The sequence below is a fragment of the Cordyceps javanica genome, chromosome 5, assembly GCF_051103115.1.
Source record: "Cordyceps javanica chromosome 5, complete sequence".
Taxonomy (NCBI): Eukaryota; Fungi; Ascomycota; class Sordariomycetes; order Hypocreales; family Cordycipitaceae; genus Cordyceps; species Cordyceps javanica.
The window spans coordinates 1,772,522-1,785,363 of NC_139299.1; the positions used below are offsets into that span (position 1 = coordinate 1,772,522).

The 12,842-nt window shown below is 55.2% G+C and overlaps 5 protein-coding genes across 5 annotated transcripts; 3 read left to right on the forward strand and 2 right to left on the reverse strand.

The window, feature by feature from the left end:
- Positions 1 to 783: 783 nt before the first annotated feature.
- On the reverse strand, positions 784 to 2,048 carry V2A60_007767 (glycoside hydrolase superfamily; the record flags this gene model as incomplete). The annotated part of the gene is made up of 4 exons (XM_083259049.1): positions 784 to 873; positions 952 to 1,514; positions 1,580 to 1,811; positions 1,917 to 2,048. 4 exons carry the CDS (start codon positions 2,046 to 2,048, stop codon positions 784 to 786), a joined length of 1,017 nt encoding a protein of 338 aa, XP_083115175.1.
- Positions 2,049 to 5,639: 3,591 nt separating this feature from the next.
- V2A60_007768 (uncharacterized protein) lies at positions 5,640 to 6,485 on the forward strand (the record flags this gene model as incomplete). Its single annotated transcript, XM_083259050.1, has 1 exon — positions 5,640 to 6,485. One exon carries the CDS (start codon positions 5,640 to 5,642, stop codon positions 6,483 to 6,485), a length of 846 nt encoding a protein of 281 aa, XP_083115176.1.
- A 302-nt stretch (positions 6,486 to 6,787) lies between these two features.
- On the reverse strand, positions 6,788 to 8,403 carry V2A60_007769 (DUF1776 domain-containing protein; the record flags this gene model as incomplete). The annotated part of the gene is made up of 3 exons (XM_083259051.1): positions 6,788 to 7,729; positions 7,792 to 8,301; positions 8,371 to 8,403. The coding sequence occupies 3 exons, from the start codon at positions 8,401 to 8,403 to the stop codon at positions 6,788 to 6,790; spliced, it is 1,485 nt and encodes a 494-aa protein (XP_083115177.1).
- A 993-nt stretch (positions 8,404 to 9,396) lies between these two features.
- Positions 9,397 to 11,195, forward strand: V2A60_007770 (amidase signature domain-containing protein; the record flags this gene model as incomplete). Its single annotated transcript, XM_083259052.1, has 3 exons — positions 9,397 to 9,431; positions 9,499 to 10,882; positions 10,935 to 11,195. 3 exons carry the CDS (start codon positions 9,397 to 9,399, stop codon positions 11,193 to 11,195), a joined length of 1,680 nt encoding a protein of 559 aa, XP_083115178.1.
- Positions 11,196 to 11,556: 361 nt separating this feature from the next.
- On the forward strand, positions 11,557 to 12,608 carry V2A60_007771 (S-adenosyl-L-methionine-dependent methyltransferase; the record flags this gene model as incomplete). Its single annotated transcript, XM_083259053.1, has 4 exons — positions 11,557 to 11,592; positions 11,666 to 11,768; positions 11,844 to 11,978; positions 12,049 to 12,608. The coding sequence occupies 4 exons, from the start codon at positions 11,557 to 11,559 to the stop codon at positions 12,606 to 12,608; spliced, it is 834 nt and encodes a 277-aa protein (XP_083115179.1).
- Positions 12,609 to 12,842: the final 234 nt, after the last annotated feature.

Genomic DNA, 12,842 nt, shown 5'->3' on the forward strand with positions numbered 1-12,842 from the left:
TCTTTGTTTCGGGGGCCGCCCCGAGGAGGAGGAGAAGGAGGAGGGCGTGCACGGCTTTCGGAATGTGCACTTTCAGGTTGGGAGAGAGGAGAGGGGAACGCTACAACGGGCAACCTTTCAGTAGCGACGGGAGCCACGATCTGGGAGCATCGTAGATTGGCAAGATTTTTTTTGGAACCAGAAGTAGCCAGAATTCAAAAAGAAAAAGAAGAATTATAAGAGCGATAGTGAAAGTGTATGAAGATGCCAAACGCTTCGTTGCAGAAGAGGCGAGACCCTGACGTTTGTTCAAAGATGTCCAGCTATCTTATCTGCACGTGGAGTTGTCAGGAAGAGACGCGACGCTAATAGTAATTGCTTGGGCTGCTGCATGGCTGCCTTTGCTGCGCCCGGCCCGCCTTTGCGATCCACTGCCTAACCAAAAAGCAAATTTACATACATTGGTTTCTTTCTTTTTCCTACATTGCTTTTTTCTTCATCGATCACCGGGAGGTCAGCCGCCTCTTGCAAATCGGTTCTAGCCGATTTTCTTTTTTTTCCATGTTCCGTTTCCCACCAACCCGGCCCCAACCGTTGCGTCCACCCTCGTATATCCGAGCCCCATTCGTTTAAGCCGCCAAAATTTTGTTTACTGTCTCTTCTCTCTCTCTTTCTAGGCCCAACTTTCCAGCTCAGAGTACATTTGTATCGCCTGGGTATATTTCAGCCCACGGCTGCATTGTCGAAAATCCCGCTTGCACGGCGCAGCGGACGCTCTCCACCACCCCCCGCGATGGCCACCCATCATGAGCTGTGCAATGTCGCGTACCCAGTCATGACCAAGCTTCTCGGCCTCTCTCTTGCGTCTGTGCAGACGTTGGAATAGAAAAGGCCCTGACGATGCCGTTAGCAATTCTTCTCGTAGTCTTGGCCCAATTCCGGGCAACGCCAAGCTTGGCTGAGCAAACGTACACCGTATCCTTTTTGCTTGCAGAATTCCGCCTTTTCCTTGACCGTTTCCGGATTATCGTACGAGATGAACCCTTCTTCGCCGCCGGCGCAGTACGCCGATATGCGGCGCCGGTCGATGCCCTCTTGCCTCCCATCGGCCGGGAGCTTGTTATAGTCCACCGACTGCGAGCTGCTCGGATCATACGCCTGCGCAGGGCCGTCGCAGCCCGGAAAGGTGGTTCCAAAGGTGGGAATCCCGAGGAGCACCTTTTGTGCTGGAAAGTTGCGCGACACGAGGTACCCTGCCGCTGTCGATGTTGATGGCTCGTCCTTAGCTAGAGCATACAGCTGAGAGGGGCAGAGGCTGCGGCCAGGCTGCGCGTGGTGCAGGTTGTAAGCCTGCAGGTTCACAAAGTTCAGCGCCTGCGCCGCCGCGGGAAGGTCGATGTGCTGCAGCACGGTTGGGTTTGCCGGCAGCGCCGCAGTCAGCAGGAGGCTTTTGTCGTGTAGCTTGGATCGCACGGCCGTGATGAGCTTGACAAAGTTCTCGCCTTGCTCCGGGTCGGCCGGCACATGCCATGAAACTTGCCCGCCCGCCACGGTTAGCGATGGCCCGTAAAGCCGTGAAAGCACGGTAGTCCAGACTTACCATCAACACCGTCGAGCCCTGATGCTGCCACCAGTCCCGCTGCCGTATGCGCAAAGTTGTGGCGCCATGCCTCTCTCGCAGCAACAGAGACCAAGACGCCAGATGCAGCAGGACCTCCGATTGAAAGCAGTACTTTGAGGTGTCGGTGTTGCTGCTTGAGCTGCATAAGCGAGCCTATTCCCCCCTCGACGCCGTCCACGGGTGCCTTGATGTCGGTCCATGCGTCCCCAAGCTTCAACGGCAGGCATTATTATTACATTCAAAGTAGATGGCTTCAAGTGCAAAAGAAGAAAAAGAGGGACGGGGAAAAGGGATCAGTCATGAATCTGGTACGTACATTTACGATCCCGTCTGGCGCGACGCTCGCGTATGCGTAGTATACCAAGTTGATGCAGCCGTAATCGAGCTTGCCGGGCGTCTCGTCTCGGGCTATGTAGCCATTGTGGAAATACACGGCATTCATATACATGATCTGACCTAACTGGGCCGACGAAAACATCCCCTGTGGTGATGTTGACGGCAATGACGCCGCCGCCGCCGCTGCCGCGGAGTCCATGCAGAAAGTTGAATGTTTCTAGCAAAATGCCAACGGCTTTTCGGGAAAGGTCTCAGAAAGAGTTCGTGAGGTTTAAACGGCCGGGCGAACGGGAGAGGGGAGGATGGGAGAGTTTCCTCCTGCTTGGCAAGAGGAGGAGAAGCACACCCATACGCTACGTCTAGTGTGCGGGCTATCAGATTCGCCCTCCACGTTGTATGACCTCTTTACCTGCACGAAGCCGGCCGACTCATGTGCGTGAGAGGAAGAGTGTGTGTGCCCTTGTGGTGTGTGGTGCGTCAGCGCTGCGTCGCCTATGCGCTCCTCCTCGTGGTACGGATGAGAGACTGAGGTCAGGCATCAAGAACCCCTCCACGGAGGGCACACAGGGCGTTAAATAAGGCAACGGGAAACAGGGAATATTTGCGTGCTGGCGGGTACAAAGACCAGCCTACGATTACTCAACAGGATTGGTCCAGAAGCGAGTGAAATGCTCGCAGCACGCCCGTATATTAACAGCAACCCCCATTTCGCACCGTAATTATGGAGGGCAGAACTGGCTTTAGGTGGAGAAGCGCATGGTACGCTGAAAATGATGTAGTAGGATACTTATGGAGTAGGATATGGAGTAGAAAGAGATCCAGCCCAAGCTAGCACCGGTCATAACCTGAACGAGTTTGATTCCCATTCCGAGATGAACCGGCGGGTTCGTTAGTCTTGAGACGAAAGTGTCGCACTCGACACGCCTCTGTTGAGCTTGGCGCCCGCTCTCGAGGACCACACGACCTCAACCTCAACCTTGCCAATCATACTGACTTTGTGGCCGTCTGTCCATCCCCCCAAAGCACGTAATTAATGCCTTGCTGAAAAAAAAAAAACGGCAACGTCATCGGTATCCTTCCCCATCGCATGACATAATGACTTCGGGATCCAGACGAGGGAGCGACGAAAGGAGCCCTGGTGCTTGATGTTGTGCATAGTCCACGCAGCGTGGAAAAGGCTGTGTTGCGAAGTAGAAACAGCCGTCCTATGACATGGTTCATCACGGCTCATAACCGGTGTGTGTGTCTGGTTGTATGGAATGACGGCTACGTGGCGTTGGCTGACCCCTTTGTCTTAGAGTTAGGCGCCTGCAACCCAACAGGCCCAACGGCTTGTCCCGTCCTCCATTCGTCACAGTCGGCCGCGGCTCAGGACGCCTCTTCCTGCCGGTGGATTTTGATACCGGTCATGACGACAATTAGCCCTTTCGTCCTCGCCTGCAGTTGCCCCCCCCGTCGCATCCCTCCCAGAGCTGTGCCCCAATATTTCGTAGCCTTGCAGCGGCGTATGCCGACGCAGGGTGATGTCGTGTATCCATCTACCGATACGATGCCAGAAATTTCCACGCCCGGTCATCGTGGAACGCAGCTTTGCACCTTTTTGGCTCCGTTACCGACACTTGGGTGGGTTTCGGACTTGCATTCCAGGGGGGACTCGCACAGCGGTCCATCATCCCTGGCCTTCTCCTGGCAGCCTGCCGAAGTAGACTGCTGGTGTAATTTGGCAAGCTCATCTGGGCAGCTCCATGAGGAACGGGTAATTTGTCTTGCCGAGATCTCAATACAAGGTTGATGAATCATGTCTGTAGCACCGAACTGCAGTAGGGCTGGTTGCACTGCGACTGTACGGAGTACAAGGTAGGCTCATCCTCATCCTTCTGATGCGAATACAACCGCGCACTGGCCATGGCACGTATCAACTGAGACACACGCTGTACAAAAAGAGACAAATCCATGTGTACTTTCAGATTCCGGCATCTCATTGCAGCGGTTTGGACGTGGCCAATCACAGCTGTATTCTACGACCTCATTTGAGCACCTTGCATGTCGAAAAACACGGAAAAGCCCGAAACGTTTCAGTGCACGGGCAGTATGGCATCCAGAACAGAACAGACTGCGTCGGCAGAGACGTTGTGGATATCGGTCTTGTAGAGCTCTCCTTCGACAAGAGGTCAAGTATGTGGCCGTAGTTGTGTGCAAAGTCAAAATTGTTCTGTATCTGGCAATGTGTACGGATTATTGTCCCGTAGATTGTGATGAAGACCTGGCCCTGCTCGTAGCACCGACCGCTCAAAAGATGCCGCAGCAGCCCATGTAGCTCGTGCTTCGGCGACGTGCACGCGGGCGTGTTGCCTCTGCACTCGTCGGTCACGCCGGTCGAGGCGACGTGCGGAGCATAACTGAAAGTTTGTTTTCTCCACAGTCGCGCCGCAGGATTCGGCGCCGCATAGTCTTTGCAAATGCGTCACGGATCGCTGTAGCGTGCTCGCCGTTGATGTCAATCTTGACCGTGGTAGACTAGTCGGTGGCGGTGCCGATGTTGTCGTGCTCGCCTGTAATAAAGACGGAGCTGTCCACGCTGGTTTGAATTTGTACTCGGTGGAAAGGCATCGATGCTGTACGATATTGATATTCATCTCGATGGACGGACCAGTGGAGATGTCTTGGGTAGCAGAGTCCTGGATCTGTGCTGTGGAGATCACATTTTTGATACACAGAAACGGAACCATATGATCTGGTGTCGGCGTCTCGGAATAGGGTCATTCGTTGTTTACCTATGACATAAGCCCGCGTAATGCCAATGGCTCCTTGAACCTTTGCATCGTAGAGGAATCGGAGATGCTACCAGCATTGACAAGGCGCAAGTCTCCCTCGCCAAGGCTGGAACATGACTTTCTCTTGAATGTTCCCCACACGTTCTCAGTGTGATTGCAAGACCGCCACTAGATGCATCTCGAGGAGTATCGGTAAATACGTACGCACAGAGATGGCGCTGAAGAGAATAGAGAGAGCGTAATCAAAAGAGGTTGCGTAGAGATGTGAGTTGCATATGAATCTCTTCGATGCCACCAAGTACGACCTCAGCTAGCCCGGTCATATAGAAAGAGCAAGCCTTCCCTTCTGCAACTAAGGACCCCTAGGTACTTCACAGCTATTCGACAAGGGCGGGATTGATGTGTCGTTCCTAGTTCTGCTTAGGCGATTAGCATTGTCTGTACTCAGTATAACTTCAAGTGATCCACAGGCTTTGATTGGCCGGATCTACATCGAGTTTTATCTCGGCAACTCAGTATCATGTATGTGTGTTGCCAAACGCCACGCCGATAGGAGCAGATGCAGGAATCACTGCGTGCCTGTTACTTCACCATCGCCAAGCAAACAGACAGTGATTAAGTTGACTACTGATTCCACGAGTCGAATCAGATCCAGCGACTTTTTCATTATTGAAAAGCGACTCTGATGTGGCAGTCTTCAGCCTCGCAGTACAGATACAAATGTGGCTGACAAACCATGTGGCGCAGTCCTTGGCTCAAATGTGGCGCTGCATCGCGGCAAGGTTCCATAAACTTTCCCCATACAACAGCTGCCTCACAGAACGTGCGCCCGACGACATAGTCAATTCACAACATTGAGCAGTGTCCCGGCCATTATTTACCCTGCTACATCACAGCGGAATCCGTCTTCTACCACCGAAACCACGACCATGGTAACGGAAACGACCACGGCAGCGACCGTCTCCGGGGGCCCGGCGGCGACGGTCCTGAACCACTCGGCCAAGCCATACAACTTTACTTTTTCGCGCTTCCTCCGCGAGACATACCAGGTCGGCCTGCCGGTGGACCGACCGATTTGCAAGGCGTACCAGACGGGGAGCTGCCCGAACGGGACGCGCTGCACCGAGCGGCACGTCACGGACGGCAAGACGCCCTCGCACCCGACAGGCGGGCTCAACTCGCTCGTCTGCAAGCACTGGCTGCGCGGGCTGTGCAAGAAGGGCGTCCCGTGCGAGTTCCTGCACGAGTACAACCTGCGCAAGATGCCCGAGTGCAACTTCTTCATGCGCAACGGCTACTGCTCCAACGGCGAGGAGTGCCTGTACCTGCACGTCGACCCGCTCTCCAAGCTGCCGCCGTGCCCGCACTACGACATGGGCTTCTGCCCGCTCGGCCCCGTGTGCTCCAAAAAGCACGTCCGCCGCAAGCTCTGCCCCTTTTACCTCGCCGGCTTCTGCCCCGAGGGGCCCGAGTGCCGCCGCGGCTCCCACCCCAAGTGGTCCACGACCCTCGAGCCCCCGACCGTCAAGCCGCCCCCCAAGAAGGAGGAGGAGATCCGCGCCGAGATGGAGCTCCTGCAGCAGCAGCACCAGGCGCACCAGCAGCAGCAGCAGCCCCGCCTCAACTACGACGACGACGGGCAGCGGGACAAGGATGACCGCTTCGGCGGCCGTCATGGCGGCAGGGGCGGCGGTAGAGGCGGCTGGCGAGGAGGCGCCGGCGGCGGTGCTGGTGGCGGCGGACGCGGCCGCTTCAGGGGAAGAGGAGGGTACTAGGTGGAGAGTTTGACGACAGTGTGCGAGTATAGGAGCATTTGCATTGGGGGTGGACAGCACTACATTTATGGACTATGATACCCGCGGGTGGATAAAAAGTAGGCCTATCAGGTCTTGGACATTCAGAAACCAGTTCGCGACAATTGAAGCGTTTTATAGTGATTTGATTTTAAATCTTTGGGAAATTTTTTCAAATATGCACAGCGGAGTCGTGACGTCGTCTATCTAACAATTAACTTGCAGGTCTATCCTACTTTATACACGGCACGTGTGCCTCGAGGTGTTCCTGAGCTTCCTGCTCCTTATGGAGACGGCTCTTTTGGAGGTGTCCAGAGATGACTGTCCTTTTCCGACGTCCAGGCGTTGATCTCCGAGGGCACAGCGATAAACTCGTTACTGGCATGGTCGCCATCTTCGCTGGGCGTACGGGAGGATCCCTCCTCGCTGGCCTTCCATGTCGACAGTTCATCAACGCGGCGAATGCCCATAAGCCACGAGACCAGCCCACGCGGGGCCCAGCGGCCGACAAAGCCGTAGACACTGGATCCGAGGCCGATGCGCACCGTGTCACTGGTGATAGAGCCGTCAATGACGTCAAACACAGAGTTGTGGAGACGGCGCAGCGAGCTTCCCTTGAAGCCACGGATGCGCGCGCCAGAGATGGCGGAGCTCGTCTGCGCTACAAAGTTGCGGGCGTAGACATGCCTGGCTCCGTCGGGCCAGACGAGCGTTTCTTGGGGCTGGCCGGTCGTGTGCTGGCCTTGCCCGATGGCCAGATTTCGAGCCGGAACAAAGCCGGCAAAATCAAAGGTTCCAAGCTGCATATGCGTCACGGGGATATCAAGAGGGCGCAGCTCAGCAGTAAGGACCTCGGTAAAGGCCGAAAGCGCAGAGCAGACGGTGGCTTCGGGGGCGTGGAACGGAGGGTTAATGGACGAGATGATCGACGGCGTCAAGACCATAACCTTGGGAGGCACCCATTTCTCGCCAATTGGCTGGAGTCGAGATGTAAGGAGCGGGAGGAAAGCCTGAATGGTGAGAATAGGGTGGAGGAGATGGGTGTTGAACAGGTCGGCGAAGCTCGAAGGCGGTATCGTCGCAATCGGTGAGGTCTGGTAGTGGAGACTTGGTATAAGAATGACGGATCGCAGGGTTAGCTGGTTAGGCTTGATATGAGGACCTGGAGCATGCGGCGACTGGAGGTACGCGGCGAATTTCTCGATGGCAGAGCCGGCGCTGGGAGGCTGCAGCACAAGTTAGCAAGAGGGTGCAATGCTGTAAGCCGAGGTACATCAGATATACTCACATTCGTCGTGTCAATCTTCAGGGGGCTGATGTCTTGACGCGCGTACGACTGTACGGTTCTCTCATCCTCGGGCGCATCGCAGACGACGTATACGATGAAGCCGCGTCTCTCCATGTCGAGCGAAAGGGACTTGGTAAGGGGCAGCGTGGGCGAGCCAGCGATGACGACGACTTCGGTACGCCCGCCGTTCCTCGCACGCTTGGCACGCCGCGTTTTCCGCATCGACTTGGATTTCTGGTAGCCCTTGAAGATGACGGTCCCGCAGACGACGACGACGACGCCCGTGAGAATTTTGTGTTTTGATACCCAATCCTGAGCCTGCTCCCATGTTGACATGGACACGACGGCGACAGGCACCTTGACGGGCGGCGCGGGTCTCACCGAGTCGGGAATCCACGTCTGGGAGCTCAGGGTATCGCGAACGACGTCGGCGGCGCGGTCGACGCTCCTGTCTATGAAATCGGCCGCATTGTTGGTGTACTGCCGGAACTGCACGGGAATCTTGCCCAGCTGCGAAGAGGCGATGCATTAGTCACACGGCACGATAGGCTCAGAGTTGAAACTTTCTCGAGGACCTACCAGGTCTATAAATTGCTGTTCATCCACCGGCATGATGATCAAGATGATGTGTAATGGGACGGATGAGGAGACTGGTCAAGTCACAGTGACGCTATCCTGCTTTTTTTCCGGTCCAAAGTGGTGGTTTGTTTGGTTCTGGCCGTTTTAGTGGGGCAGTCTATTGTAGGTACCAGTAGCGTGGGTGTCATAACAGACATGTGCCATGCTCACGTGTGTAAAGCTAGGACATGAAGGGGCGGAGGAGTATAGGTACGCCAGGCAAAGATGATAAGTAGACTTGAATTTCATGATAGAACAATGTAAATGAAGCGGGAATCAACGCCAGTCGCGTTTCATTAACAAGGTCCAGACCTTTACGGAGAAGTGGAAGACACTGTAGGGTAAGTCATGGCACATGGAGCGACGGGATAAAGTCGGCGTAGTCGAGTTAGCTACGCCGGCAGCAAGGGCTGTGCCGAGTACATGTAGATATGAAGCGAGACCAAAGACATGGCAAAATATAGACGAGAGAAATTAATAGCACAAGAGAACCATACTGCATTAGCCTTGCTTTTGTTTCGGGGCCTAAGCAGTCTATCCGTATTAGTACGTCCACTGTAGCCCGGCCTGGCCGGCTCCGGAGCCAGCACCTTTCAGCGCCTGAGAGGCCCGGTTTCCCCAAACCGTGGCCCCCCAGACCCCCTAACGTCATCCACTTAGAGCGCCGTGGCGCTGTGGCGCCATGGGGAAGCAGCTCTCTACAGGACCGTTTAATAGTGACGGCTCCACAACTCGGAACACCCCCGCCAGACCCGCGCATCCCGGAGTCCGGCCAGCTTCACTTGCAGTACTTCCTCCGCACACAGCGGGATGGTCTTTCCCCGGGAAATCCCAAAACCCGTGACTTGCGTCGGGCTCTTGAGTAGCGAAAACTGGCTGACATCTTCTCCTTCTCCGGCCCATTTTTTGTCAAACACTTTTCTCTTCGCTCTCGCGCCACTTCGCTGCAATCTGTTGCTCCCGAGTCTGCCCGTCTTATAACCCGATATGCTGTTAGACTACCTTCAACACAGACGCGACTGGTTCGTCTTTGAAAAATATCTCACATCTGACATTGGTTCTCATACTAATATTTGACATGTTTAATAGCCGCACAAAGCAGGCAGAGCGCGTGAACCGGATCGGGGCCCTCAAATCTTACCACGGCCCTTTCAGTGTCCTAGACAAAGAAATCGTAAACAAGCCCATCCAGGACCTGGTTAAAGAGGTCCACGAAAACCCTGGAAAAGCCACGCAGATTCTCCAAACCTATGGAAAGGTCGCCCTCAAGGCGCAAGAAAAAACTAACTGCGTCACGGAGATCCTCCTCGACTCGGCCGAGAAATGGGTGACTGACGGCTCAATTAACCTCAAAGGCCCTTTGGCTGGTATCCCTGTCAGCCTAAAAGACACAGTTGATGTCACTGGATACGACACCACCGTCGGTTATAGTCGTTTTGTCGGCATGAAGGCTACAGACGGGCCGACTGCGCGAATCCTCAAGGATGCCGGTGCGGTCCCGTACGTCAAGACAAACGTCCCAATTACCCTGCTCAGCTTTGAGTCCTCCAACGATGTTTGGGGTACATCCACTAACCCGTACAACAAGAACTATACACCTGGAGGCTCCACCGGTGGTGAGGGCGCTCTGTTGGCCCTAGGAGGTAGAATCGGCGTCGGTAGCGATGTTGCTGGCAGCGTTCGTTGCCCTGCACACTTCTCTGGAATTTACTCTCTCAAGTGCTCTACCGGCCGCTGGCTGAAGCTTGGGATGCGTACTAGCATGCCCGGCCAAGACGGCATTCCTGCTGTGTATAGCCCAATGGCCCGCACCCTTAACGACCTCACGTACTTTACGCGCTCCATCGTTCAGATGAAGCCGTGGCACTACGACTACTCGATTCATCCTATCCCTTGGAGGTCCGATGTTGAAGAGGCTTATGCTGCCAAGAAGAGGCTCCGTGTGGGTGTCATGCGCACTGACGGTGTCGTCGACCCCAGCCCTGCTTGCGCTCGCGCTCTCGAGATGACCGTCAAGGCCCTCCGTGCCGAGGGTCACGAGATAATTGATAACATTACACCTCCCGAGCCCTATGAGGCACTGCAGCTGGCTTCGCAACTGCTTGACGCCGATGGCGTCCAGACGGCCATGTCCTTCTTCCGCACCGGAGAAGGCAACGATTGCGGTGTGGCTCAGATGCACTTCTATTTTAACCTCCCCCGTATAGTAAAGTATGCTCACTACCTCTGGGTCCGATATATCCGCCGCGATCTCGTCTGGGCCGGTATTCTCCGCAATTGGTATCCCAAGACCACCTACCAGTACTGGCAGCTTATTGCCAAGCGCGAGGCATACAAGCGCAAATGGTTCGAATTCTGGGAGGAGAACGGTTTCGATTTTGTGGTCACTCCCCCCAACGCTACTCCGGCTGTTCCCCATGGTGGCATGCATGATGCATGCAGCAGCTGTGGCTACACGTTTCTTTTTAACCTGGTGCGCCGTCCATAACACTTGGATGCAAAACATGTTTGTTAACAGCCCTTAGCTTGATTATACTGCGGGTGTCATCCCTGTAACGCACGTCGACAAGGAGAAGGATCAGCTCCCCAAGGGCTTCGAGGCCCGCAACCTCAACGGAGTAGCCCGCGGCGCGTACAAGCACTACAACGCGGACGACATGCACGGGCTCCCAGTCGGCGTCCAGGTGGTTGGCCGCAGATTGGAGGAGGAAAAGGTACTAACCCTGATGAAGAGAGTAGAAGACGCCTTAGGTGATGACAAATTCAAGCTGCTGGAGCTGGATTGAGAATGGATCGTGAGGCAGACAATGGACAAATGGCCACCATCCCCGTAGGCAGTAGAACCACTTTCAGCCACTGTTACGTTTAAATATAGTATTGAAGGGGCCTAATCTCTTCAGCCTGGGAACTTGTGACATCAGACTATATGTATGTAATTTTTTTTGTCTGCCAACTTTTGGCCTGACTTTAGAGAAGCTCCGATTTCGGCGATCGACCATATCGACGCCGGCTACCAAGCTATAAAAGCACGTCTCCATCATCTGTGCAAGAAGAAAGTCGTAGTTACATGCTTCTCATAAAAAGAAAACTGTGAGGTTTCATTTGCAATTTTTTTCTCTCCTTGTTAGAATATTTACTCTGTTCAAAATGGCTGAGCAAGGCAAGGATCACTGGGACGCTGGTGTAAGTGGCCATGCTTGTATCTCAAACCCCGCAGACGTCAGCTCGCTCCTCTCTGACTTGTCCATCACGGCAGGACTACCAGCACTCGGCATCGTTCGTGCCAAAACTGGCGGGAAAGGTGACAGAGTGGCTTGATTTGCAAGAAAACGATGTTGTCCTAGATATTGGCTGTGGCGGTATGCTCTGATGAATGCGGCGACAGTATGAGGGGTATGAAGACGACTGACTGACACTTTCATTAAAACTATTAGACGGCATCTTGAATCTGGAATTTGCCAAGGTTCTGTCTCGAGGAAACGGGTCTATCCATGGCATTGACAGCTCCGCAGCCATGATTGACGCCGCCAAAGACTTGTGCAAAGAACATCCTAACGCGACATTCGAAGGTATGCATTACTGCAACACACGGACACGAACAGCCAAAAGGGGACTGCTAACACTCGCTACTGAAAACAGTTCTCGACGGAACCAAGATGCACACCAATCCGGCCCTCCAGAGCGCATCATTCACCAAGGCCTTCTCCAACGCGGCCATGCACTGGATCCTGCGCGCCGAGGCCACGCGCAGCTCCTTCTTCCGGGACGTGCACGCGGCGCTCGCGCCGGGCGGCACCTTCGCGTTCGAGATGGGGGGCCTGGGCAACGTCAAGGAGATGGCGGCGGCGCTGCTGGTGGCGTGCGGGCGCCGGGCGCCGGGCGGCCTGCCGGCCGTCGTGGCGGGCCACTACCCGTGGTTCTTCCCCGACGAGGCGTGGGCGACGGCGGCGCTGGAGGCGGCCGGGTTCCGCGTGGACCGCGTGGAGCGCGAGTGGCGCCCGACGAGGGCGGACAAGGGCGGCGTCGAGGGCTGGATCCGCCTCTTTGGCCGCATGATCCTCGAGAGCGTGCCCGAGGGCCCGGAGCGCGAGGCGGCGGTCCGCGAGGCGGCCGAGGCGCTGCGCGTGGTGTGCGACGATGGGCGCGGGGGGGAGATGATTTCGTATGTGCGTCTCAGGGCGCTGGCCACCAAGGTGTGAGCGAGTTGGCCATCTGAAAGATGACCACTATCCTTGAAATGAGCTGAGCCGTCTTGGCCGGTCGACTTGTATACGTCGTCGTCTGCTGATGGCATGCCGTGCTCGCATCAGCGCCCTGTTCAGCCTGTGATTCCATGTTTCTACGCAGGGGCAAGATCAAATACACGATTCAAAAACAGCATGTACCTATGAATATAAGCATTTAAGTGATTGATTTTTTGGTTGGTGAAAATA